At 63.9% G+C, this 26,851-nt stretch overlaps 5 protein-coding genes across 6 annotated transcripts in view; 3 read left to right on the forward strand and 2 right to left on the reverse strand.

Moving 5' to 3' along the window:
• Positions 1-546: 546 nt before the first annotated feature.
• On the forward strand, positions 547-3,338 carry CHLRE_10g453782v5 (uncharacterized protein). The gene is made up of 3 exons (XM_043067013.1): positions 547-2,032; positions 2,169-2,303; positions 2,548-3,338. Exons 1-3 carry the CDS (start codon positions 935-937, stop codon positions 2,713-2,715), a joined length of 1,401 nt encoding a protein of 466 aa, XP_042920410.1. The 5' UTR covers positions 547-934; the 3' UTR covers positions 2,716-3,338.
• An 88-nt stretch (positions 3,339-3,426) lies between these two features.
• Positions 3,427-6,618, forward strand: CHLRE_10g453800v5 (uncharacterized protein). Its single transcript, XM_043067014.1, has 3 exons — positions 3,427-5,052; positions 5,189-5,323; positions 5,520-6,618. Exons 1-3 carry the CDS (start codon positions 3,460-3,462, stop codon positions 5,883-5,885), a joined length of 2,094 nt encoding a protein of 697 aa, XP_042920411.1. The 5' UTR covers positions 3,427-3,459; the 3' UTR covers positions 5,886-6,618.
• Positions 6,619-6,666: 48 nt separating this feature from the next.
• CHLRE_10g453807v5 (uncharacterized protein) lies at positions 6,667-14,829 on the forward strand. Of its 2 annotated transcripts, XM_043067015.1 has the most exons (13): positions 6,667-6,931; positions 7,027-7,129; positions 7,793-7,945; positions 8,441-8,524; positions 8,872-8,962; positions 9,302-9,391; positions 9,671-9,724; positions 9,947-10,249; positions 10,474-10,500; positions 10,717-10,845; positions 11,258-11,458; positions 11,953-12,082; positions 12,427-14,829. In XM_043067015.1, the coding sequence occupies exons 1-13, from the start codon at positions 6,799-6,801 to the stop codon at positions 12,660-12,662; spliced, it is 1,734 nt and encodes a 577-aa protein (XP_042920413.1). In that variant the 5' UTR covers positions 6,667-6,798; the 3' UTR covers positions 12,663-14,829. The 2 variants fall into 2 exon arrangements, with proteins under 2 accessions (XP_042920413.1, XP_042920412.1); XM_043067016.1 differs by lacking the exon at positions 10,474-10,500.
• Positions 14,830-15,366: 537 nt separating this feature from the next.
• On the reverse strand, positions 15,367-18,956 carry CHLRE_10g453850v5 (uncharacterized protein). The gene is made up of 2 exons (XM_043067017.1): positions 18,111-18,956; positions 15,367-17,946 (listed from the first exon to the last, which is right to left on the reverse strand). The coding sequence occupies exons 1-2, from the start codon at positions 18,196-18,198 to the stop codon at positions 16,139-16,141; spliced, it is 1,896 nt and encodes a 631-aa protein (XP_042920414.1). The 5' UTR covers positions 18,199-18,956; the 3' UTR covers positions 15,367-16,138.
• Positions 18,957-19,108: 152 nt separating this feature from the next.
• The window catches only part of CHLRE_10g453900v5 (uncharacterized protein), a 9,568-nt gene continuing 1,825 nt past the window's right edge, over positions 19,109-26,851 (reverse strand). The window contains exons 4-19 of the mRNA XM_043067018.1: positions 25,975-26,036; positions 25,466-25,546; positions 24,862-24,966; positions 24,507-24,579; positions 24,090-24,241; positions 23,762-23,911; positions 23,318-23,458; positions 23,115-23,154; positions 22,845-22,891; positions 22,389-22,522; positions 22,079-22,173; positions 21,781-21,839; positions 21,292-21,436; positions 20,932-21,058; positions 20,397-20,496; positions 19,109-20,039 (exon numbers count right to left, since the gene is read on the reverse strand). Coding sequence (XP_042920415.1) covers positions 19,959-20,039; positions 20,397-20,496; positions 20,932-21,058; positions 21,292-21,436; positions 21,781-21,839; positions 22,079-22,173; positions 22,389-22,522; positions 22,845-22,891; positions 23,115-23,154; positions 23,318-23,458; positions 23,762-23,911; positions 24,090-24,241; positions 24,507-24,579; positions 24,862-24,966; positions 25,466-25,546; positions 25,975-26,036 — 1,592 coding nt within the window. The 3' untranslated portion in view covers positions 19,109-19,958. The remainder of the gene's footprint in view (positions 20,040-20,396; positions 20,497-20,931; positions 21,059-21,291; positions 21,437-21,780; positions 21,840-22,078; positions 22,174-22,388; positions 22,523-22,844; positions 22,892-23,114; positions 23,155-23,317; positions 23,459-23,761; positions 23,912-24,089; positions 24,242-24,506; positions 24,580-24,861; positions 24,967-25,465; positions 25,547-25,974; positions 26,037-26,851) is intronic.

The raw sequence follows: 26,851 nt of genomic DNA on the forward strand, positions 1-26,851 counted from the left end.
TGCTGCAGCGTTCGTGGTGTTCTGGTATGTTGGTGGTAGAGGCACGCACGTCGCTGCTGGGGGCTGGAGGTTGTTGCGGGAGGCGGTGGCGTGCTGAGGGGCGCATGCCGCCATGCGGTGCGGGCGGCAGGAGGCGCTGTGTAGCAGCACAGCGGCTGTGAGCTGGGAGGTTCGAGCTGGTGGGAGCTGCGCGGTTGGGTCCATGCCGGGGCGCTAGGTTGGACTGGCTGAAGCTGCTCGCGGTGCCGCCGTCGCTGTCGCCGCGCTCAACGGGGCCGCCCCATGCACGCCGCAGTGGCACACGGGTGCTCATAGACTGCTATTGGGATGTCGGGACCCCTGGCATGGGGGTGGCCTAGCTGACATCCGCTCCCAAACTTTACTTGCGCCTGGCTTGACATGCGCTTTTGCATACATAACACGAATGGCGCAAGTCGATGACCACGCTATCGAGGTTCTTGGCGAAGACCTTTGGGCGCGCCTCACGCCTGAGCTCATCCAAGAGATCACTAGGTACTTGCATCCTAATGAAGTAATTAGCAGCGTCAAACTGCTCAACCGGGAGACCACGGCATGCCTCCGCGACAGCTTTCGCACTTTCGTTCTGGGCTGCAAACAAGGGGACCGAGTATGGAACCCTGAAAAGTCACATCACGCGGAGCAGCCCTGGCCAGGCCGGGACTTTGTGGCGCACTGGGGCGGGCCCGGCCCCTGACGCAGCCTCAGCCTGGCCCAACGTCACCGGCTGCTGTGCCTAGCGGCCTCGTCGGGCCACCTGCCCAGCCTGGACGCGGCGCTGGCGCACTGCGGCTGCACTCTGACCTCAGGGGCTCTCACTTCAGCAGCGGCCGGCGGCAGCGTGGCGGCTTGCGAGCGGCTGCTGGGCGCGGGCGCTCCCGCGAGTTGTGAGGTGGCAGCGGCGGCGGTTGGCCACATGCCCGTGCTGCGGCTGCTGCTCGACCGCACAAGGCTATCAAAAGCAGAGTCATCGTACACTGCAAGCTGCGCTGCGGCAGCACGGGCGGGCCAGCTGCCGGCGCTGCAGCTGCTACTGGATTCACCAGCAAGCGGTGCTGTCCGTGCACGGGTCATCAGGAATTCCGCAGCCGGCGCCTGCGCGGGCGGGCAGCGGGAGATCCTCGCCTGGCTGCAGCAGGCGCACGGCTACAGCTCCAGTCTGGGAGACGCCGTAGCGACGGCGCGGGGGGGTCAGGTGGCATTGTTGGAGCAGCTACTGCAGCAGGTGCTACAGCCGGACCGCTTGGAATCTGAGTTGGCATCTGGCGGAAATGCCGCAAAGCAGCCCCTATACCGGAGGTGGATAGTGCTTGAAGCTATCACCGCCGGCTGCCCTGTGGAGGTCCTGCAGCGGCACCACGACCGGCTGTGGTCGGTGGCCGCGAACGCGAACGAGGCGCGGAGTGAAGATGCAGCAGCAGCAGAGGCAGCAGCAATCAGTGGCAACATACGGCTGCAACTCCTGGCAGTTATTGTGGGCAGCGGCACGGCTTGCTGGGGCCGTAAGCTGGACTTTTTCATGTCGGCTTGGGGCCCAGACGTGGTGGCGCGCGAGCTGCAGCAGAGGTTCGACCTCACAGCTTTCTGCAATGCTGCGGCGTTGCGACCAGACTACGCGCAGCGGCTGCGGCGCCTGCACGCAGCGGGCATGCCCCTGGGAGTGCAGGCGCTGAGGTATGCAGCTAGGTTCGGGCACGTCGACGCGCTTACGTATCTCTTAGACGAGGCCGGCGCACCCGCAGCAGCCATTGACACGGCGTTTGTGTGGTCCTATGTATCTGAGCGCGGGCCTCAGCTTGCGGACTCGCAACTGCTAAGGTTGCTGAAGGAGCGTGGCTACGCTTTCAAAGCAGCAGACGTGAAGGCGGCAGTGCGCTGGGGCTGGCCGGATGAACCACTGATTGCGCTGATTCAGATGGCGGTGGACGGTGGCTCAGAAGACGCCAATGGCAGCGACTGGTCAGCAGCATTCCATTATGCAGCCGTCGGCGGAGCCAGCACTTGCGTTATGCAGGTGCGCTGGTGCTGTTGTAACCCGTGTGCTGTCTGGTGTGTTGTCATAGAGTGCTGGTTCAAGGGCTTCCAATAATCGTGGCTGACCTTCATGCCACGAGAATGAGGCAATGTGACTGAGTCTCTCATTGCCGCAGGCGCTGCGGGCGCGCGGCGCGGTTGTGGACCTGGCGGCGGTGGCGAAGGGCGGCAGCGAGGAGGCACTGGACTGGGCGGCGGCGGAGCTGGAGGCGGAGGGGCAGGGAGGCAGCTCTGATGGTGGTGCGCTGCTGGTGAGTGTGAGTGGTCGCGAAGATGTCGTGCCAGCATACTTTGAAGGGGAGAAACCACGGAGCTGGGTGTAAGCCTATGAAACTGCCCTCGGGATATCCGGTAGCTTTTATCGTCTTACACTGTGCAGACACTTTCATTCCGTGAACTCAGCTACCGTCAGTTTACACGGCGGCGTCACTTGCATCTCTATAGCCTCAACAATCCCTTTGACGTGCGCCGCGTGTATGCTTCTTACTGATACAGACGCCACTGCGGGAGTCTGAGGTCCAGTGTGTACACGAACGCGGCAACCTCGCCGCCCTGCGCTGGCTGCACCGGCGCGGACTGCTGGACGGCCGCAGTGTGAGCCGGCTGGCTGGCCGCGTGGAGCTGGGGGCGGCGCCTGCAGCAGCCGGAGGCGCCGAGCATTGAGCAGGGCTGCTGGTGGGGGCCAAAAATAAAGTGTCATGGATGGGGTAGGGCAAGTACTGGCGGCGGGGACTGTGGGGGCTCTTGGGCCATCGGCGTTCTGAGTGATTTGGCCAAGCGTTTGCTGAGAGCAGACTCCATGGCTGCTTAAGGTCGCTGGCGGTTTGGTTGTGCGCTCCGTCCCGGCCTTGGGCTTGGCATGTATGTTGGCAAATGCAGACGGCATCACGCACGTAGGCGGACAGGGTGCATGCGAGGAGAGGGAATGCTTGAGGTTGGGGCACTGTGTGAGGACTGCGGGCCGTGCTGCTGCTGCATTTGCTGCTTGCGAGGTAGGGCACAGTAGCGGCGCGGTGGCCTGCTGGCGGGCGACACGGCGCCGTGTGGGGGGTAGCTGCGAATGCACGCACCGGCATGGACCTGCATGCCTCATGTGCACAGCTAGCGTGCGTGCGTGCGGTATCGCCAGATGCTGCAGCGTTCGTGGTGTTCTGGTATGTTGGTGGTAGAGGCACGCACGTCGCTGCTGGGGGCTGGAGGTTGTTGCGGGAGGCGGTGGCGTGCTGAGGGGCGCATGCCGCCTTGCGGTGCGGGCGGCAGGAGGCGCTGTGTAATGGGATGTCGGGACCCCTGGCATGGGGGTGGCCTAGCTGACATCCGCTGCCAAACAATACTACTTGCGCCTGGCTTGACATGCGCTTTTGCATACATAACACTGTCCTGCAAATCATCAATCAAGTAGCAACTATGGCGCAAGTCGATGGCCATGCTCTCGAGGTTCTTGGCGAGGACCTTTGGGCGCGCCTCACGCCTGAGCTCATCCAAGAGATCACTAGGTACTTGCATCCTAATGAAGTAATTAGCAGCGTCAAACTGCTCAACCGGGAGACCACGGAATGCCTCCGCGACAGCACTCGCACTTTCGTTCTGGGCTGCAAACAAGGGGACCGAGTATGGAATCCTGAAAAGCCACATTACGCGGAGCAGCCCTGGCCGGGCCGGGACTTTGTGGCGCACTGGGGCGGGCCCGGCCCCTGGCGCAGCCTCAGCCTGGCCCAACGTCACAGGCTGCTGTGCCTAGCGGCCTCGTCGGGCCACCTGCCCAGCCTGGACGCGGCGCTGGCGCAGTGCGGCTGCACTCTGACCTCAGGGGCTCTCGCTTCAGCAGCGGCCGGCGGCAGCGTGGCGGCTTGCGAGCGGCTGCTGGGCGCGGGCGCTCCGGCGAGTTGCGAGGCCTATGGACAGGCATGTGTGGCAGCAGCGGCGGGTGGCCACGTGCCCGTGCTGCGGCTGCTGCTCGACCGCACAAGGCTATCAAAAGCAGAGTCATCGTACACCACAAGCTGCACGGCGGCAGCACGGGCGGGCCAGTTGCCGGCGCTGCAGCTGCTGCTGGATTCACCAGCAAGCGGTGCTGTCCGTGCACGGGTCCTTCGGGAAGTTGCTGCTGGCGCCTTCGCGGGCGGGCAGCTGGGAGTCGTCGTCTGGCTGCTGAAGGCGCGCGGCTACATCCCCAGCCTGAGAGACGCCGTAGCGGCGGCGCGGGGGGGTCAGGTGGCGTTGTTGGAGCAGCTTCTGTCGCCGCTGGTTCTACAGCCGGACCGCTTGGAATCTGAGTTGGCATCTGGCGGAAATGCCGCAAAGCAGCCCCTATACCGGAGGTGGATAGTGCTTGAAGCTATCACCGCCGGCTGCCCTGTGGAGGTCCTGCAGCGGCATTACGACCGGCTGTGGTCGCTGCAGGCGAGCGAGGACGCAGATGAAGATCCAAATTTTCACATACGGCGGGGACTTCTGGGGGCAGTCGCCTACAGCGACACGGCCTGCTGGGGCCGTAAGCTGGACTTTTTCATGTCGGCTTGGGGCCCAGACGTGGTGGCGCGCGAGCTGCAGCATAGATTCAGTCTTGGAGCTTTCTACGGTGCTGCGGCGTTGCGACCAGACTACGCGCAGCGGCTGCGGCGCCTGCACGCAGCGGGTATGCCAATGGCAGTGCACGCGCTGAGGCATGCAGTCACACTCGGGCACGTCGACGCGCTCACGTATCTTTTGGACGAGGCCAGTGCGCCCGCAGCAGCCATGGAGACGGCATTTGGGAAGCACTCCGTGTGCTCGCAGCATCGTGCGAACTTGCAGCTGTTAAGGTTGCTGAAGGAGCGTGGCTACACTTTTACAGCAACAGACGTGAAGGCGGCAGCATCACACAGCTGGCCGGATGAGCCACTGATTGCGCTGATTCAGATGGCGGTGGACGGTGGCTCAGAAGACGCCAATGGCAGCGACTGGTCAGCAGCATTCAATTATGCAGCCATCGGCGGAGCCAGCACTTGCGTTCTGCAGGTGCGCTGGTGCTGTTGTAACCCGTGTGTTGTCTGGTGTGTTGTCATGGAGTGCTGGTTCAAGGGCTTCCAATAATGATGGCTGACTTTCATGCCACGATAATGAGGCAATGTGACTGAGTCTCTCAGTGCCGCAGGCGCTGCGGGCGCGCGGCGCGGCTGTGGACCTGGCGGCGGTGGCGAAGGGCGGCAGCGAGGAGGCACTGGACTGGGCGGCGGCGGAGCTGGAGGCGCAGGGGCAGGGAGGCGGCTCTGATGGTGGTGCGCTGCTGGTGAGTGTGAGTGGTCGCGAAGATATCGTGCAAGCATACTTTGACCAAAGAGGAGAGTACGATAGTGCCGTCACTGCGGAACTGCGCAGCTTGTTGCCAGTATTCCGCTGACACCGCAGCCACTGTGCGACACACATCCTTGCTTCAGTACAGCGCTCTGCCCTACATGCCCTACATGTGCCGCCATCCCTTGCAGATCTCGCTGGGCAAGGCCGATGCAAAGTACATTTATGCGCGCGGCAACCTCGCCGCACTGCGCTGGCTGCACCGGCGCGGACTGCTGGACTGCTGCAGTGTGAGCTGGCTGGCTGGCCGCGTGGAGCTGGGGGTGGCGCCTGCAGCAGCCGGAGGGGTCGAGCACGGAGCAGGGGTGTTGGTGGGAGCAAACGCCTCGAGGGATGGGGTAGGACCAGTCGAAGTGGTGGCGGGGACTGGGGGGGCTCTTGGGCGGATAGCCAAATGGGTGCATTGGGTCTGGCGCGTTGGCGGTGCTGCGGATCGATGGACGCCGGCTGCTGGGTCAGGTTGGTGTCATTGGTGGCCTCGTGTGGCCTATGGGTGAGCCTTGTCGTTCGGCTGTGGCTGTATGGGTCTATCAGTGAGTGACGGCTACCTTGAAGAGCTCGTGCACAGGGGTGCGGGGGGCTAGTGGCGTTTAGGATGCCGGTGCTGGTAGGTAGGTGCGGGGGGCAAGGAGACGGCCACCCAGCTAGGCACCCTATTCGGCAGCGGCAAGGAGACGGCCGCCCAGCTGGAGGGCATCCGCCGGGGCGGCCGCAAGCGCCTGAAGCAGACCAACCCGGTCTACTACTCGGGACGCGCCATGCACCGGGGGTGCGGGAAGATGATCACCATCAAGGAGGCGGTCTGGGAGCCCAGCCGCGGGATGGTCACGGTGTGGTGCAAGCATTGCCACGCGAGCACCTCGTTCAGCATTAAGAATTGGGGCCTGAAGAAGGTGAAGGAGTTGATCGACCTGTGTCACAGTGAGTAGCGTATCGGCCAGTGGGCGGCTATGGTGAAGGGGGTGGGGTAAAAGATAAGGCATTTGTTTGCGAGGGGCGCAGGCCAGGCAAAGTTGTCGGGCGCTTCAACTTCTCAAATTGATGAGGACAAGGAGGAAACGTGTGATATTACGGAGGTGGCAGTGTGAAACGGGTGCAAGTTTACGGGCGCGGAGGTTCCGTGCTTGGGGCAGAGCACAGGACAAACGCTCACCGGGAAGGGGGGGGGGGACACGGTCTTGGTCTTGACACGGTCAGCGGTCAGAGGCACCAATGCCGTCACCATCCCGTTACGTGGAATTGGACTTTTACTAGCGTTACTTGATTAACACACCGATAATACACAGTGACGTGCGGGGCGTCACACGCGTTACGAGCGAACCGCCAAAAAGGGCTGCCCTGAACTCGCATTTCTTGCAACCTTGAGGCTGTTCGACGCGGACAGGCGTGCGTGCCCCTGCAACCATGAAAATGATTGTAGCTAGCTCGTGTAGCAGTCTGCAACTGCGGCAGAACGTGGTGAAGCCCTGTCGCGCATCCCTGCGACCGCTCGTTGTCCGTGCCGCGGTGCGCAAGGACAAGCCCGCTGTGGAGCCAGTGACTGGTAGGTGGAGATGGGGATCATTCGTGGTGGCCTTCCTGGTTTCGGCGGGCAAACTCGGCTGCTGACTGCTGACGAGTGGCTGTCCCACGCCCTAGGCCCGAACGAGCTCGCCAAGCGCGTCATTGGTGCTGCGCTGGGTACCACCACCGCTCTTTCGCTTATCCTGAGCCCTGCGATTGCTGCGTCGGAGCTCGTGCGGTGAGTGGTCTGCCAGCGAGCGGGAGCTGTTGGCGGCACATGTCGAGCTTTCTTGGGTTTTCATCTGAGCTGAAGGCGGGAGGCTTCGGTATGGGAGCACTGTGTGGTACTTATGGCCTTATTGGCTTGTTGATGCTTGGCACGAAACCCTTGTTGCTGGATTGGCTCTGCGCACACCGTGCGGCCCACAGCTCTGAACGGGAGTCTAAGTGCCAATTAGGCACCCGAGGAATGGCTCTACCGGGCAACGACAGCAAATCGGGGTTGCCCTGAGGCGCGACGGTAGAGCAATCGTCGGAGAAATTCCCGCTAAAACGCACGCCCGCGTATGCGTGAGCCCTGAACTAGCCGCGCGGGACAGCTAGCTGCCAGCCCGATACTCGTGCTGCGTACAACATCATCAGCTGTGGCGGATCCCCTGTCTGGCCGTCAAACTTCAGTGCTCCTTACATAAACCCTGGCCGCGTCCCGCTGCTGCCCCCGCCCACTCCCCGCTAGCCGTCCCCTGCCTCTCAGCGGCCCGCCCGCTCGTCACCCACCCGCTCTCAGCCCTCCCCCTCCCTACCCCACCTCCCTCCCTACCCCACCTCCCTCCCTTCCCCACCTCCCTCCCCCGCTCCCCCACCTCCCTCCCATCCCCACCTCCCCGCTCTCGCCCCGCAGCCTGCCCGCCTCCACCGACCCCGCGGTGTTCGCGGCGCAGCGCACGTTGGTGGAGGCTTGGACCATTGTGGGCCACTCGTTTGTGGACCCGGCCTTCAACGGCCACGACTGGGAGGTGGAGCTGCGGGAGCACATGATGAAGGCCTACAACAGGTGGGGGCGTGCGGGGTTGGGGTGGGGTTTGGGGCGTGTGTGTGTGTGTGTGTGTGTGTGTGTGTTTGTGTGTTTGTGTGTTTGTGTGTGTGTTTGTGTGTGTGTGTGTGTGTGTGTGTGTGTGTGTGTGTGTGTGTGTGTGTGTGTGTGTGTGTGTGTAGTTCAGTCCAGAATCCTGTTGGGGGTTGTAAATACCAGCCTAAAGTAAACCGAACCCAATGCAATAGAGGAGGTATGTGCCCGAGCCCAACGGGGCGGGGGCGGGCGGTAGCAGGTGAAATGCGGGGCACAGGGGGGCAGGGGTGAGGGCGGCAGCGCGCATGCCGGTGAGGAGGAGGGGGGCGTGCACCGCACCAGGGCGTGACCGCACACCCGCAACCCCACACCGCACACCCGCGCCCAGGCTGCTGCCGCGGCCCCTCTGCGCCCTCGCACATTCATTTACGCGCCCCACACCACATGACGTGCCGCAAACACACCACATACCACACGCAGTGGCGACGGCTCCGCGGCCCTGGGTGAGATCGCGGCCATGCTTGAGGAGCTTGGCGACCCATACACCCGCCGCATCCCGCCCGAGTGAGTTCGTGTGTTTCTGTGTGTGTTTCGTGTTCGTGTGTCTGAAGGGTGTGCATGTGTATGTGTGCATTTGTGTGTGCTGAGCTCTGCTGTGTGTATGTGTGTGTATGCGTGTGTGTGCGCGCGTGTGCGCGCGTCCGCATGCGCGCGTGCGCTCACGTGCGCTGGGGTCTGGACTGGTGTGCGACTGCGCTGACGCGCAAACCGGTGCAGCCTCACCGCATCATCACCCAACTGCAATCCCAGCACACAAGCAAGAAACAGCGCACGCAGCGAGTACGCGTGTACTGTCTTTGCGCTTTGCTTGCCTTGTGCTCTTAACACAAACAGCGAACAACCGCACGCAGGGAGTACGCGGCCTTTCGTGTGTCCAGCGATGGCGAGCTGCAAGGAGTGGGCATGCTGATCGCTAACGAGCCCGTGAACGGACATTTGCTGGTGCGTGGACTCCGTGGTGTGGTTCGGGCAGGGGCGGGCGGGGTCTTGATTATCAGCACACACTAGGCAAAACCAAATGCGAAAGAGCGAGGCGGAGAGCGGGGCGCGTGTAGGCGGGGGCGGGCTGTGTGGGATTTACCGCATTCCCGGAGAGCAGCAGAGAGGGGGTTGGGGCGGACGCAGAGGCGGAGACGAGGGGGAGGGAGAGGGGGTTAGGCGGGTGTCTCGTGGTGGCTAGGCCTGGTGGCGTGGGGTTGTGTCCTCCCGCACGAGGTAACTGACCTCTGCCGCTCTGACCTAGCCGGCCGCTCAACTCCCTCGCCCGCCCCCACTCCCCAGGTGTTGGCCCCGATCAAGGGCGGTCCCGCGGACCGCGCGGGCATCCTGCCGGGCGACGAGGTCACCTCCATCAACGGCGTATCCACAGAGGTGAGAGGGAGGAGTTTGGCAAGAGACGGTGTGTGTGTATGTTCGTGGCGTGTTGGTGGTGGTGCTGGTGGGCAGGCAGTGAACTCCGGGCCCTTCACAACTGTGTCAGGGAGGGCGTGGCCTGGAGGGAAGGATGGGGTGGAAACTGTGAGTAGCAGGTGCGCGCAGTCCCACCTAGCGCACGCGCTGTCGTTGGCACCACCCCCGCCCGCGCCTACCTCCCAATCTTGTCCTCCCTTAGTGCTGCAGCTGCTGCTGCTGCTCCCCGGCTACACACAGGGCTGGAACGGCGAGAAGGCGGCTCGCCTGCTGCGCGGCAAGGGCGGCACCGAGGTGGGGCAGCGATGCATTGATGATCAAACCCCGGTCCGGGCCATGAACAGGATTCGGATTTGCCACACTTTCACTCGCGGCTGGCTGGGATCCACATCCCCCCCCCCCGGCCTACTCCGCCCGTGATTTCACGTGAACCTTGCACACACACACGCACACCCCTTCATGCACACACACACACACACGCCCCTCCATGTGCACGCACGCACCCGACACGCGCAGGTGCACGTGCGCCTCGCGCGCCGCAGCGCCGGCATCCCCGGCGTGCCGGCGCGCCCCGACCCGCCCCCGGCCGAGCCCGTGGAGTACCGCGACGTGTCGCTCCGCCGTGAGCGCGTGCAGCTCAGCCCGCTGTTCTTCACCACCCTGCCGGCGCCGCAGCTGCCGCCGGGCACCGGCGGCCTCATGCCCATCAGCACGGACGGCCGCGTGCGCAGCTCGAGCGGCCCGGTGGGCTACATCCGCCTGACGTCCTTCAGCAGCAATGCCGCGGCGGAGATGCGCGACGCCATCCAGGAGCTGGAGGTGAGGAGGGGGGAGAGGGGAAAAGGAAGGGGGAGGGGGGAGGGGCGTGTGTGTGTGTGTGTATGTCACGCGTGTATGTGTGTGTCGGGGTGTGAAGATGCGCGACGCCATCCAGGAGCTGGAGGTGAGGACGGGGGAGAGGGGAAAGGAAGGGGGAGGGGGGAGGGGCGTGTGTGTGTGTGTATGTCACGCGTGTATGTATGTGTGTGTGTCGGGGTGTGAAGATGCGCGGCGCCATCCAGGAGCTGGAGGTGAGGAGGGGGGAGAGGGGAAAGGGATGGGGGGAAGGGGCGGGGAGAAGGAAGGGGAGGGGGGAGGTGTGTGTATGGCACGCGTGTGTGTAAAGGATGCGCGACGCCATCTAGGAGCTGGAGCTGCTGTCTACCACGCTACACTTCTTTGTACCAAGCTTTGCAACTCCCCGCCACTCACACACACACACCCCTCCCTCCTCCCTCCCCCTGCAGGCCGCCGGCGCCTCCGCCTACATCCTGGACCTGCGCAACAACCCCGGCGGCCTGGTGCGCTCCTCCATTGACATCGCGCGCCTGTGGCTGGACGGCAGCCCGGTGGTGTTCAACGTCAGCGGACGAGAGGTGGGGGAGGGGTGCGGCGGCTCCTGTGTGTTGCGTGTAGGGGGATGGGGGTGGGGGTGGGGGTGGGGTGGGCGGGTGTGGGTTTGTAAGGGGGAAAGGTGGTGGGCGGGGAGGTGGTGGGCAGGGAGGCTGCGGGGAGGAGGCTACGGGTGGGAGGGGGGTTGGGTGTCATGGTGGCCGCCAGGTGGCGATGGTGGATTGGTGGAGCGGCCAGGCGGGCAGCGGCGGTGGCGGCACCTGGTGACATCACGGCCCTGGCGGCAATGTGGCTTGGACTAAAAACTCAACACGACACGCACCACACACACACACACATACACACACGCAGCCACGTCAACAAACAGCTAAAACCCATGTAACACAACCACAACACGCCACCAACCGCACACGCCTCAACCCCCCCGCTCTGCAGGGCGACGAGCTGCAGCAGCAGGTGGTGGACACTCCCGGCGCCGCGTTGACGCACCGGCCGCTGGCGGTGCTGGTGAACGGTGGCTCCGCCAGCGCCTCGGAGATCCTGAGCGGCGCCCTGCATGACAACGCTCGGGCGGTGGTGCTGGGCGACGAGCACACCTACGGCAAGGGGCGCATCCAGTCCGTGTTTGAGCTGCAGGTGGGGGGCCGGTCACGTGGGGAGGGGTAACGTTGAACCAATCCCGTAAGGAAACAGTCGCGCGGCAAGGAGAACTGCAGCTGGGGGGGGATCACAGGGGGGGCGGGAAGGGGCTGCGGGATGGGGCCGCGGGTGGTATTGGGCAAGCCAGGGAGAGGTAGGGCACCAGGGGGTAGCGTGCAGCAGCAGCAGGGGGTGCAGCCGCGGGTGCAGCAGGGGGTGCAGCAGCATGTGCTGCAGTAGGACTTGGGATGTGGCCATCGCCAGCCGCCGGCCTAAGCAATGGCGTCAGGAGGCCGCTGACACAAATAGGTATATTCGCGTGGCGGCGTTTGGCACAGGCGTCGGACTCCTGCGCCCTACCTGGCCCACCAGCACCGCTCTGTCTGCCACTTCTGACTCCTCTATTATCGCTTGCAACTTACGCCTCTGCCTGTGCTCCGCTAGTTTAGCCTATTATCAACAACGCTCCCCCCTCACCTTCCCACACACAGGACGGCTCAGCGCTGTTTGTGACGGTGGCGCGCTACCAGACCCCGGCCGGCACCGAGATTGACCGCATCGGCATCAAGCCCGACCGCGCGTGCAGCATGGGCGGAGCCCCCACCAACACCTTCGTGGCGGGTGCGTTCAGTGCGTGCAGTGCTTGGCAAGTCCAAACATGAGGCGTGTAGGCGATGGGTATGAGAGATGCAGGTCGGACGGGAATGTGGGCGATGTGGGTTTGGCCCACATTGACACATGTACACCAATCCCTCCAGCCTCCAGTGCGCTCAACGCTTGCCCACCCCGGGCAGCCCGGCAGCCCCGCCCCTCCTTCACACCCGCGCTGCCACATGCCCCCTCTCTTCCACCACCCGCAGCCACCTCTTTCCTTCCCTGCCATGCATGCGTCGCATCTCTCCACGCCACCCCTCTCACAATGCACACACGTGTCGCCGCCCCCCTCCCGCGCCCCGCCTCCCCAGGCCTGCCCATGGTGCCTGGCAGCAGCGAGTTGCTTGTGGAGTCGCTGATGGAAGACAGCTGCGTCATGGCCGCCCGTGACGTGCTGCAGCAGCAGGTCGCAGTCGTCGCAAACGCCGCAACCGTGGCGTCACAGATCCCCGGCCCCGCGCGCGGCGCGGCGGCCGCCGCCGCGGCGGCGGCGCGGGTGCAGGCTGCGTCGGGCATGCGGCGCGCGCCGGCGCTGACGGACCTGTGAGGAGGCGGCAGCGGAGGGGGTCAGGTGGTAGGTGGTGGAGGAGGGGGGGATGGAGGGGAGCTGCCGCTATGGTGGTTGGGTGGACGGCGGCGGTTGGCGGCACAGCGTGTGTGCCGTGCTGCTGCGGGCGGCGGGTGGCTGCCATGTATCATTATGTGCGTGTTTATGTGTGTTCAAGAGCACAACGAAAACAAAGCGCAAAGACAGCGTATGCGATGCAGCGACAAAATGTGTGTGTGCGTCCTGCTTGGGCAGGGCGGGGCGGGGCACTTGCCGTAGCGGTTTAAGACGAGGGGACTGGTTCGGTGGGTCAGCCCTGATGCTGTGAGGGTGTGTGCGCTGGTGCGCCGATTGCCGCTGCGCCGCCCGACGGGTGTGACGGGCGGTCCGGCGGCGCACCCCCTCTTATATTGTGTGCTTTCCCCACTGTGGCTTGGGGCATGGTATCACGATCGCCGGCGGCGGCACGTGGTGTCGGGTGGTGCGGGGCCTGAGCCGGCACTCAGCATGCGGGACGTATGCGGCTGCACATGCAATCGTGTGTGTGCCCATGCGAGGGGCTCGTGCGGTCTGTCTGTGCTGTCTTGCGTCGCTGCGGCCGTATGGTTTGTACAATATAAGCGGCCCTGGGGCTCGTGTGCGCCCCTGTGTGTTAGCGAGTGTGTACGGCGATGGGCCTGGGTGTGGAACGTGAAGAGGTGATGCGGCTCCGTGCGCACGCCTTTTATACACAAGCTGGTTTCTATGCAGACTGCAGGGCGCGGCACAATCAGGTGCACGTGCCAGTTGTTGGTTTGCGCGTCATTTGTTTTCCTCTGATGGTGTCGGCCGGTTGGGTGCGTTGGGTGCGTCGCCTGACGCGCGTGCCCGTACACGTTTGTTTGGTCGAGTGTGGTGGTATTCGACACATTGACGATGCTAAAGTTTCTACAATACAGACGGGTGAGAGGTCAGTATAATTCTTTGGTCAGGCCTCGGGACACACAGACGACGTTGCAAAAAGTGACGGGACGCAAGGAAAACACCGGTCAAGTCGCGTGTTGCGAAGCGGACCGCCGGCGGATTAGCGGGGCGCGTGGCACGGTATGTGTGCACGGTGCCAAGACGTTGGCTTCTCGGTGTGCGGGTGGTGGCGCTTTGTGCTTGTCATGCAGAGCGAGTAGCGATAGTACGCATGGAAAGTCCCATGCATGGAGAGCGAGAGTTATGGTAGGAGAAACAAACAAACCACAAGAAAGGCGTGCGCGGATGCGACGACCACACCGGCTGCCATCCCCACGCCCGCACATGCCGGTTCACACATACTGTATTCTTCCTTGGGTGTATGTGATGGTGTGGAGTGCAGTGAAAAGGTACTGGTGCTGCTTATCACTCCATGCTAGAGGCGAAGAAAGCACAACATTTGAAGTTGTATCAGGCAGTGGGTGGTGTTTGTGGTTGTGGTTGGCGCCGGATATATACAATTTCATCATCCGGCTTGGCGCAACCCGCGGCTGTGGGGCCCGGGATTCAGGAGTTTGGCGTCATCAAGCAATGGGCGTCAGTGTTGCACCCAGAGCAATTAAATTGGTGCAGTTGTCATTGGCAGGGAGCGCACAGTAATGTTGTTGGCGTGTGCCGGGCGAAACAAGTTGAAGTCCGAATACGAGAAGAAAATCCCTGGGATGCACATACGGAATACTCTCACTCACTACGACACGTTGCTGCAGACGGTTGACATTTGACACTCACGCGCGCAGTGCGGTGCGGTGCGGCGTAGAGAAACGCTGCACGACTGAGTTTGAAGAAGGTACGGGAATGAGGCAGAGGAGCGCAATTCGAGGGCTGCACGAGGACGTTGCTGTCTCGACGCCGCGGTTGCGCGCGTGTTGTATGGTCAAGCCGCTTGAAGTTTGAACCTTCATGCTGGAGGTGCTTCCTGCAAGACTTGGACGAGCCATGGCCGGTGGAGCTGAGGGTCCGCGGCGCTGTGTTATGTTTGAAAGGAGTGTTGGGGCAATGCATGACGGCTCCTGGCCTCTGCGGCCCCACGAGCTCTCCGCCAGCACACAGGCACCCGGCCGCCCGTGGCTCCAATCCTTATGCTGGGCCCCACGACCCTCGCTCTGATGTGGCGCATGCTGACCTATGCGCTCGCCTCGTGGCGCATCTGTAACTGTAGAAACTTCACTTCTTGCGCCGCCACTGGGCGGGTAAATTAGCAGGTCACTTTACGGCCAGGGATGGAGCAGGACACATGCATGCGGGCTTGTTGCGATTCAGGCACCCAGCCGCAGCGCGTGCACACATATCCCCACACGTACGCATGTTGCCCGACGCGAGGCAGCTTACCGTACACCGTGATGCTTCCCTGCTTCCCCCCGAGTCGTGACAGTCGCTGTACATGTCCCGGTGCCCCTCGGAGCTGGCCCCTCTAGCCGTGGCTTGCCACGGCGCGACCGACAATCGCTGCCCCCGGTGCCCCTGTGTTGGCGGAAAGGTAGTTCTACGCTGCACAAGTATGTACGCTGCAGTGCTGCACAAGTGTGTAACCCAGGCAAAAAAAGTGGGCGTGCCGACTGTCCTGCTACACCCTGGGAGCTGGCCCCTGGAGTCGTGGCTCGGTGGCTGCCGCGGCGCGCCCGCTGCTGGTGATTTGCTTAGTCCCTCCCGTAAGCCCAGAGGAGACCAAACGCAAGCGGTACTCTTACCGGCTTCAGCAGCTCAATAGCATGCGTTACAGGCACGGATCACGTTACGTGTACTAACTGACGGGTTGTGCAGGGGTTATGCCCCAGTTCGGTTATGACTCATCTAGTGGCTGGACCACGCCGCTTTGATAAATACCCCAGCATCCGTCAAGCAGGCGATTTGATTATCGTTGGCCAAACATATACACACACGCACACACATACACACACACACGCACGCCTGGACTCTCTGCTATTTGCCTCAGGCCTCCCTGTATGAGGCAGCAGGTGGGGAGCCTGCACAGCCCAGACTGCCGCGGTGCCGCCTCCGCGCACGCGACACGCCGCACGGGTCTTCCCTCGATGCTCCGCATCTACCAATTACCCCATCTACCAATTACCCCATTATAAATTGCACTGACATTACCGCATACAGTATGCAAGCAGGCGCCCGCGCGAACAACAAACAATAATGCCCTAGGAGACGGCATGTAAGAACAGCCTGAACTAACACCTGAGCTCAGTGCATATCACTTCAGCTGCCACATGCATAATAAAGTCCGTCGCCTCACTCCTGCTGTGCCTCACTTCATGCAATCTAAACCGTATTGTGCGGGTGTCATTCATGCTCCGCACCCGGACTTGTGCGCGCGTGCCCAGCCATGTCTGGGCACCCAGCAGTACCTACTTGACTTGCCTGCCTGCATTTCCTACCAACCAAGCAATCGAAGCCATGCATTCTACCCCAACACTGCGAGTATTGCTACATAAATCTACTACCAATTGAGCACGATGTCACGCGAACCACTACCGCCGTGCTGACGGCTTGGGAGGCCTGGCGGTCTTCGCGCCCGGGGGCCGAGGCGGGCGAGAGGAAGCCGGCACCGAGCCATGCTCAGGGCGCGACGGCATGGCCAGATCAGCTGGGCGAGGCGGGCGGGAGGGACGCGGGCTGCTGCTGCCGCTGTCGGTGGAGCTGCCGCCGCCGCCGCCGCCACCGCGCAGACCACGGTGGGAGCCGCCGCGGCCGCCCTCGGGCTTGGTGCCATTGAAGTCAGGGAGGGTGCCGTCGCGGGTGCCATTGCAGTCGGGGCGGGTGCCGTTGAAGTCAGGGTGGGTGCCGTTGAAGTCGGGGCGAGTGCCATTAAACTCAGGATGGGTGCCGTTGAAGTCGCCATCATGACCGCCACGGTCGCCGCCGCCACGCAGACCACGGTGGGAGCCGCCGCGGCCGCCCTCGGGCTTGGTGCCATTGAAGTCAGGGCGGGTGCCATTGCGGGTGCCATTGCAGTCGGGGCGGGTGCCGTCGAAGTCAAGGTGGGTGCCGTTGAAGTCGGGGCGAGTGCCATTAAACTCAGGATGGGTGCCGTTGAAGTCGCCATCACGACCGCCACGGTCGCCGCCGCCACGCAGACCACGGTGGAAGCCGCCGCGGCCGCCCTCGGGCTTGGTGCCATTGAAGTCAGGGCGGGTGCCATTGCGGGTGCCATTGCAGTCGGGGCGGGTGCCGTTGAAGTCAAGGTGGGTGCCGTTGAAGTCGGGGCGAGTGCCATTAAACTCAGGATGGGTGCCGTTGAAGTCGCCATCACGACCGCCACGGTCGCCGCCGCCACGCAGACCACGGTGGGAGCCGCCGCGACCGCCCTCAAGCTTGGTGCCATTGAAGTCAGGGCGGGTGCCATTGCGGGTGCCATTGCAGTCGGGGCGGGTGCCGTTGAAGTCAGGGTGGGTGCCGTTGAAGTCGGGGAGAGTGCCATTGAACTCAGGATGGGTGCCGTTGAAGTCACCATCATGACCGCCACGGTCGCCGCCGCCACGCAGACCACGGTGGGAGCCGCCGCGACCGCCCTCAGGCTTGGTGCCATTGAAGTCAGGGCGGGTGCCATTGCGGGTGCCATTGCAGTCGGGGCGGGTGCCATTGAAGTCAGGGTGGGTGCCGTTGAAGTCGGGGCGAGTGCCATTAAACTCAGGATGGGTGCCGTTGAAGTCACCATCACGGCCGCCACGGTCGCCGCCGCCACGCAGACCACGGTGGGAGCCGCCGCGACCGCCCTCAGGCTTGGTGCCATTGAAGTCAGGGCGGGTGCCGTTGCGGGTGCCATTGCAGTCGGGGCGGGTGCCATTGAAGTCAGGGTGGGTGCCGTTGAAGTCGGGGCGAGTGCCATTGAACTCAGGCCGGGTGCCGTTGAAGTCACCATCACGGCCGCCACGGTCGCCGCCGCCACGCAGACCACGGTGGGAGCCGCCGCGACCGCCCTCAGGCTTGGTGCCATTGAAGTCAGGGCGGGTGCCGTTGCGGGTGCCATTGCAGTCGGGGCGGGTGCCATTGAAGTCAGGGTGGGTGCCGTTGAAGTCGGGGCGAGTGCCATTGAACTCAGGCCGGGTGCCGTTGAAGTCGCCATCACGACCGCCACGGTCGCCGCCGCCACGCAGACCACGGTGGGAGCCGCCGCGACCGCCCTCAGGCTTGGTGCCATTGAAGTCAGGGAGGGTGCCGTTGCGGGTGCCATTGCAGTCGGGGCGGGTGCCGTTGAAGTCAGGGTGGGTGCCGTTGAAGTCGGGGCGAGTGCCATTGAACAGGTCCTTGCCGCCGGGACCAGGACGGGCGTCAGCACCTGCGCGCAAAGGAGTGAGGGAGGCATGCGCATTTGTCAGCCAGGCAAAGCAATCCGAAGGGTTCATTGGCAGGCTTCTGCTCTTTGAAAGTTCCTCGTCATTTTAAAGCTTTTTGTATGTAATTTGCGTTCATGGGACATGGAAGGTCTGGCTGCGAGCTCACCTCGCATGCTGAGTGCCGCAATGCACACGATGCCGAGGGCAAGGAGTAGGGCCCCGGCCGGCGCCCGCGACGCCCTTGTATACACCATGGTTACGCGTATTGACCTGCGTAACAAATGACGTGGAAGTCGAATGAGTCAGAGGGCCGGTCACAACTCGTATAGCATGCTTCGAGTTGACAGCCCGCAGGCACGGTCTCCTACAAGCTCGCCGAAGCCTCTACGGCATACAAATAGCAGTCACCTTTTGTTGCGCAGCCCACGGCCGAGGTTAGTCCAAGGACAGCAGCAGCTTTTAGTGTGGACGTGTGTCGATGGGAGATGCTTGCGACGGACTCGAGCCCAAATGGCAGACGGGACGCTGATGAGCAGGGGCTATATGTAACAGCAGATTCAGCTGATGTATTGCTATGGAGTGGGACAGTGCGCGGTGCCGGCCTTAAGACGGCTGCGTGGAGGCCGGCCTCGTATAGGGGGTACGAGGTGCGCGTCCCGTAGTTTCGTGTGGCCCGGCTCAGTAGAGGTGTGAGCGCGCGTGGCCGCTTCGCCCTCACCCCTTGCCCATAACCAGGCGTTTTCAGCTAGCTTGATAGAACTAAAAGGGTTGTTGCATGAACGGCTTGGCTGTGGGCGCCTTTAGGCTGGCCCTTCAGCGCGTGTGGCGAGGCGGCTTTCGTAGAACCCGGTGACCTCCCCCTCGTCTCTACTTTCAATGCAAATAGAGGAACGAAGCTGTACTCTCCTTGCAGTGCCCAAACTGCGCGGTGCTTGGCTTGTCGTTTCCCTGCCCTGTTCACCTGCCAGGTCGGGGCTGCAACTGCACTTCCAAGCTGGAAACACAAACAGAGTAAAGCCTCGTGCGTTTGGGTACTGGGCAAAGCAGGTCCAGGGCACTCGGCCCCACTCACCCCGCTTGCCGAGTGGCCGTCTACGAAAGCTCTTATGTCTTGAAACAGCTGTCTGGTTGTCGCTTCTGGGTTGAGCTGAGTGGAAACCTCTCACAGTAAGCCTGTTACATACAGCTGCCTAACCCCCTGCGGCAAGCCGGCAACGCTGGGTGTTTCCACCTCCGGTGTGCTCCGGGGCTGAAGGCCAAACAGCAGCAACGCCTGACACGACTGAGAATCACCAACAGAATACATTTGTTGCAATACACAACCGCTACTATTTATGGGTTCCGCCAGCAGCTGGGGCCCAAGCCGCGCGCCCTCGCGCCACCCAGCAAACGCTGCCTGCACAGCTCCTGCCTCCTCCTGCCTCCTAACAACCTTTGAACACCATCTCACCAGCCGCGCCCCAGCGGTGCCGCAGCAGCACGCCGGCCCTGCATTCCTAGCAGACACACGCTGCGACACCGGCGGCGGTCCTGCAAGCCCCTTCGGCCCTTTCCCTTCCCCCCAACTTGCCGCCGCACATCCCTCAGCGCTCATCGCCGCACACCGGCATGCGGCCAAGCGCAGGGAGCCCTCACGCCGACGCCCTTCATCTACACCGTGAGCCGCACGTAGTCAGTCCTGTCTCCAGTCCTGCCTGCGTGCCGCATCCAGTCTCGAGTCTGTGTCAACTCCAGTCCCTGAGTTCCTGACCGGTCGTTGAACACAACACCATAACGCATAGCAGCCGCGCTGTGTCACATCCCCTACTGCCTCTCCCGCGCCCCCGCCACAGTGCGGCCTCGGGTACGGCACTTTGAATCTGGACATGACACACGAACACACGCATGAACACACCCAGCACACGCACGCTCGGCCCAGCCCTCCCACCTCGGCGCCACGCACGTGCCCGCCCTGGCCCTCCCGCCCCCTAGCCCTGTTACCACTCCCCTGCCGCCTCTGTGTCGCCCCCGGCCGCTAGTCCTCCACCGTCTCCACGGGCACGATGTTGAGAATCTTTATGTCCTCCAGCGGCTTGTCGTCCTTGTTGCAGCGTGTCTGTGAGGGCGTGGGGGAAGCGGGGCGGGTGGGCAGGTGGTGGGCAGGAGCGGCTTTGTGGGTGGGCGGGAGCAGGGGGCGGGAGCAAGGGGCTGCACAGTCAAGGGCGCGAAGCGGCGCGGCAGGTGCGGAGGTCACCGTAGGCAGGGGATTGTGGGGCCAGCAACAGGGGGGTAGCCATGTATGCGAACGGCGTGTATCAAAGATCGAAGTGCCGACGTCCAGGGTGGGGGCCGGGATGAAGACCCAACCGCGTCTTTCCATCCGCAAATGCGTGGTGCTGAAGCATGGTCGCGATACTACCTCGCCCTTGTACGGTTCTACAGCTAGTGTGCGGGGGTGATCTTTGCTTCTCACCTTTTCAATGGCCAGCACCACGTCCATGCCCTTGATCACCCGCCCGAACACCGTGTGCTTGTTGTCCAGCCAGGGCGTGGGCACAGTGGTGATGAAGAACCTGCGGGGTGGGGGAGAGGCGGGGAGGGGGGAGGGGGGGAGAGGCGGGGAGGTGGGAGGTGGGGGGGAGAGGTGGGGAGGGAGGAGGAGAGGCGTTGGGAGTTGGGGGTGGGGGCAGCGATTCATGAGAACGAGTTGTAGAAAGATGGAACTGCGACGGGGGGCGCGGACGTGGGGCGGGGAGAGAGGAAGAGCGGAGAGGGCGGGCGCGTGTTGGGTGCTATGTCAGGGAGGAGAGCTGAAGCCAGCTCGGGTGTCGGGTGTGGGATGGGATTCGCGGGCTGTGGATTGCGTACACATCGCCATGCGTTCCCAACAACCCAATCCCCGCACCTCCACCTCCACATGCCCCCATACATCCCCACTCAGGTCTCGTGCGCCTGCGACCCACCAACCACCAACCACCCACCACCAACCACCCACTGTAACCACTCACTGCGAGCCGTTGGTGCCGGGCCCCGCGTTGGCCATGGACAGGATGCCTGGGCGGTCGTGCCGCAGCGCCTTGTGGAACTCGTCCTCGAACTCGCCGCCCCAGATGGACTCGCCGCCCGTGCCGTCGCCTGTGGGGGTAGTGGAGCAGGTGGAGGTGGTGGTGGTCGTGGTGGTGGAAGAGGCGGTGTCAGGTGCGACGGGAAAGAGGCGCCACACGCATTTGCGTCTCCGGCGCCCAGACTGCCACCAGTTACGCCCACACACGACCCCCCTTGATTCCGTTCGGTGCAGAATAAACTACCCCCCCCCGCCCCCTCCCCACCAGCCGCCCAACCCTGCCAGGCTCCCACCCCGCACGCACCCAGCGGGTCTCCTGTCTGGATCATGAAGTTCTTGATGACGCGGTGGAACAGCACTCCGTCGTAGTAGCCGTTGCGGGAGTGCGTGGTGAAGTTCTCGATGGTGCGCGGGCATTCGTCCGGGAACAGCTTCACCACGATGTCTCCCTGGCGGGGTTTGCGCGCGTGTGTGCGTGTGTGTGTTACATTCGTGATGAGGGGGCTACATCCATAATTGTATAGTCTGAAGCGGACTTGTAGGCAGGCAGGGGGCGGGGGATAAAGTACCAGTAAATACCAGCCCAAACTAAACCAGGGGGAGGGTTCGGGAAGTGAGGGGGCGCGTGGCATTGCACGCGGCAGTGAGGAAAGAATGCCGGGGATGTACCGTGAGTGCGCGCCACAACGAAACACCGCCGCAACCTAGAAGGCGAGCAGTGCAAGAGCGCGCGGCCACACGACCGCACCCTCGCGTCGCCCCCCCCCCCGTGGCGGGCCCTCCCATTGCCCACCTTGGTTGTGTGGATGCGCGCGCCGTGTGGTAGCGAGTGGCCCGGCTGCGCCGCGCCGCCTGCAGGTGGGGGGTGGGGGTGCGGGTGGGGTGGGACAGGGGGGTTGCAAAAAGATGGTTGAGACAGGCGGAGGCAGCACTGGGGAGGCAGTCCTCACGGCAGGATGGCACAGCCGGCGGGAGGACGGATAAGAAAGCTCGACCATACAACACTGACGCCCAATCAAAACGACGACGACGGTGACCGCCCTCCTCCCCGCCGCTCTCCCGCCGGCCTGCCCGCCTCCTCCCGCTCTCACCCTCCGCCGCGATGAGGTCCTCCAGCGCCGGCTTCTCGTTGAACACGTCGCGACCCGGCGCCGCGGGGTCCTCCGGTTCCGTCGGCTCCGTCTGACTGCGAGCGCGTGGCGGCGGCGGGGTGTAAGTGTGTGTGTGTGTGTGTGTGTGTGTGTGTGTGTGTGTGTGTGTGTGTGTGTGTGCGTGCGTATGTGTGTGTGTGTGTGTTTGTGGATAAAGAGCACAAGGAAAAGTACGCGTCAAGACAGTGTGGCCGCCCCTCCTCCCTTCTGCCACCCTCCCCCTCTCCCTCTCCCCCCTGCCGCGGCTCACGTGAACATGTAGAAGCGCTGCTTGCGGAAGGCGCAGGCGAACAGGGTGGGGTCGGAGGCGCCCAGCAGCTTCTCCACCTGCTCGACCGTGGGCAGGCCGCGCAGCCGCGCGCCCGACTTGCCCCTGGAGGCGCCCTGTGCCGAGAGGAGGCAGAGGAGGGGGAGGCGGGGTTGTAAATATTGGCCCAAACTAAATCAAAACCAACTGAAACGAGCGGAGCACAGGCAGAGGCGTTAGTTGCAAGCATGACTAGGCAATGGGCAATGGACCAGGTGACGAACAGGCGCAAGCAGGGGGCGTGGGAGTGGCGGCGTGGGCGCGTGCCTTGCGTGCGGGGGTGCGATGTGGAGTGATAGTCGCGTGCGGCGTGCATCGTTGGCGTGTGTAGCAACCCGGATGCGGCCCCGTTGGCGTTTGGGGCAACGCGGGCGAGCCCCCGCGTCCCGGGCCGCGCACCTGGTAGAGCGCTAGCGTGAGGAAGCGTTCCGAGTTCTCCACCTTGCCTGTTGATGTCGAGTTCGGACGGTTTGAATGAGGATGTTCAAGGAGTTCAAGGAGTTGAGGATGTGCCAGGAGCGCGGATAAGTGACATGCGGCTGCCAGGGCCGTGGTAGAAAGGATGGTACCGTAGTAGGGAGGGGAGTGCAAGGCAGCTGCCCGTGTCGGGACACGGGTTTGCATCATGGCAGCATGGCATCAGTGGGCATCAGTGGGGAGGCGGCTCACCCAGCACGCGCACGACCTTGTTGGTGGTGAGGTTGACCACCTGCGGGAAGGTGGAGTTCTGTGGTGAGGTGGAGTCGAATGAGGTGCAGCACCTCTCGGCAAGTGCCGTGCCCTGGTCAGACGAAACACGTGCATTGGCATGCGCGTCTCCAGTATCCCTAAATACAAATCCATAAACGCAACCAAGCCTGCGCGACTCGCACCTTGACGCCGAGCAGAGTGGCGTAGAACAGGAAGTTTCCGGACTCGTCGAAGATTGCATTGGGCGGGCCGTGCGTCTCCTCGGCGCTGTTCCACAGCTCGCGCTCCACAGCCATGCGGCGACCGAAGTCAATGTCCTCCAGCTGCGATGAATTCATGTTATTAGGATGTTTATGTTTGCGTTTGGAATGGACTTGGATGGAAGTTGGGTTTGTGCGGAAGTTGTTGACTGGGATGTGTGGGCGGCTAAGGCGCAGCGGCGAAGTGCTGATGCGTTGTGGTGCGCGGACAGGCGCTCTCAGAGGCGCAGCCGGCAAACGCTCACAGCCTCACACATAGGCATTTCCCATAACTTCTCAGGCGAAAGGCCCCCAGACAAAACACACACACGCTCGCCCGCGCACGAGCCACGCCAGCCTTTGTAACCCCGCCTCACCCCGCCCCACCTGGAACATCTCCGCCCCGCTGCGCTGCACCTCGTTGGCTGCGTCCGGCGACTCGTCGTAAACCCGCCGCAGCTTGGCGGTGCGGGTGGCGAACACGCGCACGCGCTTGTCGGCACACACCATGGCGAACTGCTGCCCGTCGCGGCTCACCTGTGTGTGTGTGTGTGTGTGTGTGTGTGTGTGTGTGTGTGTGTGTGTGTGTTTGTGTTTGTGTGAGTTTGAGAAGAAAGCGGGCGGTATGCGTGTATGCGCGTCCGCACAAACACCGGCATCTTCGCCTTCCACCGCCCTTATCTTATACCCCAAAACACAACATGTGCTAACCCACCTCCAGCGACTTGGCCACTGTCTTGGCCTTGGCCAGGTCGAACAGGTCCGTGTCCAGCTTGCTGCTCCACGCCAGCCGCGGCACCGCCTGGCCCGAGCTGGTGTCGGGCTGCGGGTGGCCGTAGCTGGTGCCGCACCACATCTCAATCATGCCTGCGGAAGACGGTTTTCGGGTTCGGGTTTCGGGGTTTGGGGTGTAGATTTTGGGGTTCGGGGTTTGGGCGTGGGTTGTGGGGCGTAGGTGGGGTTTTAGGGATGTGTAGGCCAGGTGGGCGGCGCTGCCAGCTTCCCCCGGCGCCCCCCGCCCTCCACCCGCCCTCGCCCTCGCCCTCCAACCCAAACGCCCCACACAGCGTTCCCATTCAACAGTCCCCCCTACGACTTCACAACTAATCATGAATGTAACCCCCGCACGCACCCTTGGTGTCGGTGGACACCACCAGGTCCAGCGGCGCGCAGTAGCGCATGGCCGCCACAGGCGCCCGGTGCACCTGGCGGCGAGAGGGGCGGTGTGCGAGGTGTGGGAGGGAGGTTTTAATTGGACAGCGGGGAATGTGAGAGGGCGGCGGGTGCTGGCGGTGATGGCGCGCGGCCTTGGTTTACTGCTGCCTGACCGCTGTACACACAACCCGCCCCAACCTGCCCCGATCCCCCCAGCGCCTCCCTCGCCCGCCATAACCCCGCCCCCCTCCCTTGACCCCAGCCTTCTCTCAACCCCGCCCCCTTCCCCTAGCTCCCCAGTCCCCAGCCCCTGCACGCGCTCCGTCGCTCACCTCCACCTCCGCCAGCGCCTTGTCCGAGCCGTCCCGTGCGTCGTACACATGCACCTTGCCGCTGTTGAGGTCGGAGATGGCCAGCCGAGCCTTGGCCTCGCCTTTCTGTTGGGGGGGAGGGAGCGGAGAAGCGGGAGGGGGGGGGGGTTGTGTGGGGTATGGTGTTGGTGCGTAGGGTGCGGCGATGTTGTGGTGGCCGGGTGGGGTGGGTGTCTATGGGTGGTGCAGACGAGGAGGCGTCTGTGACGCGGTGTGGTGCGATACTGCAATCCGAGCCAAGGACGCGTGTACCGGATGTATGATGAGGCCCTTGGCCACCCCGCCTCCCCCTGCCTGTGCGCCGACAGCCCTGCCATGCCGCCCCTTCCCAGCACCTCTTCACCACCTCCCTGAGCCCTCAGCTTCCGAACAACACCTCCCAGCCCCCACCTCTGGGGCCTGCTCCACAAACCCTGGCTACTGCTCTTTCCCCATTGCAACCGGACCTTCTTCAAGGACGTCCCTCTACCCGCCCGTACCCACCACCCGCCCGTACCACCCAGCCACCCACCCACCCACCCACCCACCCACCCACCCACCCGCCCACCGACCCATGCCTGCCCACCTTGTAGATCCATGCTGCGCAGCCGGGCGTGAAGGTGAGGCGCATCATCACGATGAGGTCGAAGTTGAGCACGTCGAAGATCTGCGTGGTGGGCGGGGTGCGGCGGCGGTGGCGTGGGGCGGGACGAGGGACGGGCGCGAGGCAGGTGCGGATGCTGGGTGTGGGCGTCACTGTGCGCAGTATTGGCGATGGGGAGCAGACACCCACCCACCCGTCCAACCACCCGTCCACCCAACCGGTTCAAGATAAGGCTGCCCACGTGGCACGCCAAACGACGTGTTCCTGCCTGCCTTTCCGGCCTGGCCCGGCCCGGCAGCTGGCCCGGCCCCACAGCCCCCGCTCCCGCCCCCGCCCCCGCTCCCGCCCCCGCACCCGCTCCCCCAACCCTGCATAGCCCCCGCCGACCTCTCCTTGGGGCATACCTGCGGCCCCTGCAACCGCAGCCGCCACTTCTCACGCCGGCCCACCCACTCATCCACCCATCCACCCCACTCCAATCCAACCCCCACCTTGACTGTCCGGTCGCGTGACAGGGTCATGCACAGCGTGCCGTCGAAGCTGACCGCCAGGCCTGTGGGTGAATGTTTGCATGTATGCAAGAAGGCAAGTAGATAAGGTCATACTAGGGTGGAGAAGGCAAACGCAAGGGCATACTAGGTCGGCGAGGAGGACGGTGAAGCGCTTGCAGGAGCCGCGACGACCAGGCAGCCGGGACGCAGGCAGCCGCACGCATGCGTCACACCAACCCCTGCCTGCGGCCCACCTCCAATGTACGGCACCCACGGTATTGCCCATTGCGCTCGCCCCGCGGCCCAGCACCCCTGATGCGCCGGACCGGGCCTGGCATCGAGCCGGCACTCCTGCTGCCCCCGGACTGCCGTACCCGCAGCCAAGCCGCCGCCGTCACACCAAGCGCCCTGCCATCCCCCGTCCCCCGTCCGGTCCATCGCACGCCCCGTCGCTGCAATCCCAAACCCTCGCCTGCTGCCCCCCCCCCCGCCCCCCCACGAGCCCGGCGGCCCCGCGCCTGAGGCGCGGCCCCCTTCCGCCGCGCCTGGCCGCCCGCAATCGTGCAGCCCGACCCATTCGCTCCGGCCCACCCGCTACTCGCTCCATTCCTGTTGAGCCCAGCTGTCAGTACCGTACTGCCACCCAACCGCCGTCAGCTGCCCACGGGGGGCTGGGCGCCCCGCCACGTCCACGCCCCTGGCGCCCCGCCCCTCCCCCGGGTCCTGCCGCGCCCCCCTGGGACTGGGACTGGGACTGGGACTGGGACTGGTGAAAGCACCTTCCCGCCCCCGCCCTGCCCCTGCCCCGTCCCACCCTGCCATCCCTTCCCCCGCCCCCGCCCCGTCCCACCCTGCCATCCCTTCCCCCGCCCCCGCC

Source organism: Chlamydomonas reinhardtii, chromosome 10, assembly GCF_000002595.2.
Source record: "Chlamydomonas reinhardtii strain CC-503 cw92 mt+ chromosome 10, whole genome shotgun sequence".
Taxonomy (NCBI): Eukaryota; Viridiplantae; Chlorophyta; class Chlorophyceae; order Chlamydomonadales; family Chlamydomonadaceae; genus Chlamydomonas; species Chlamydomonas reinhardtii.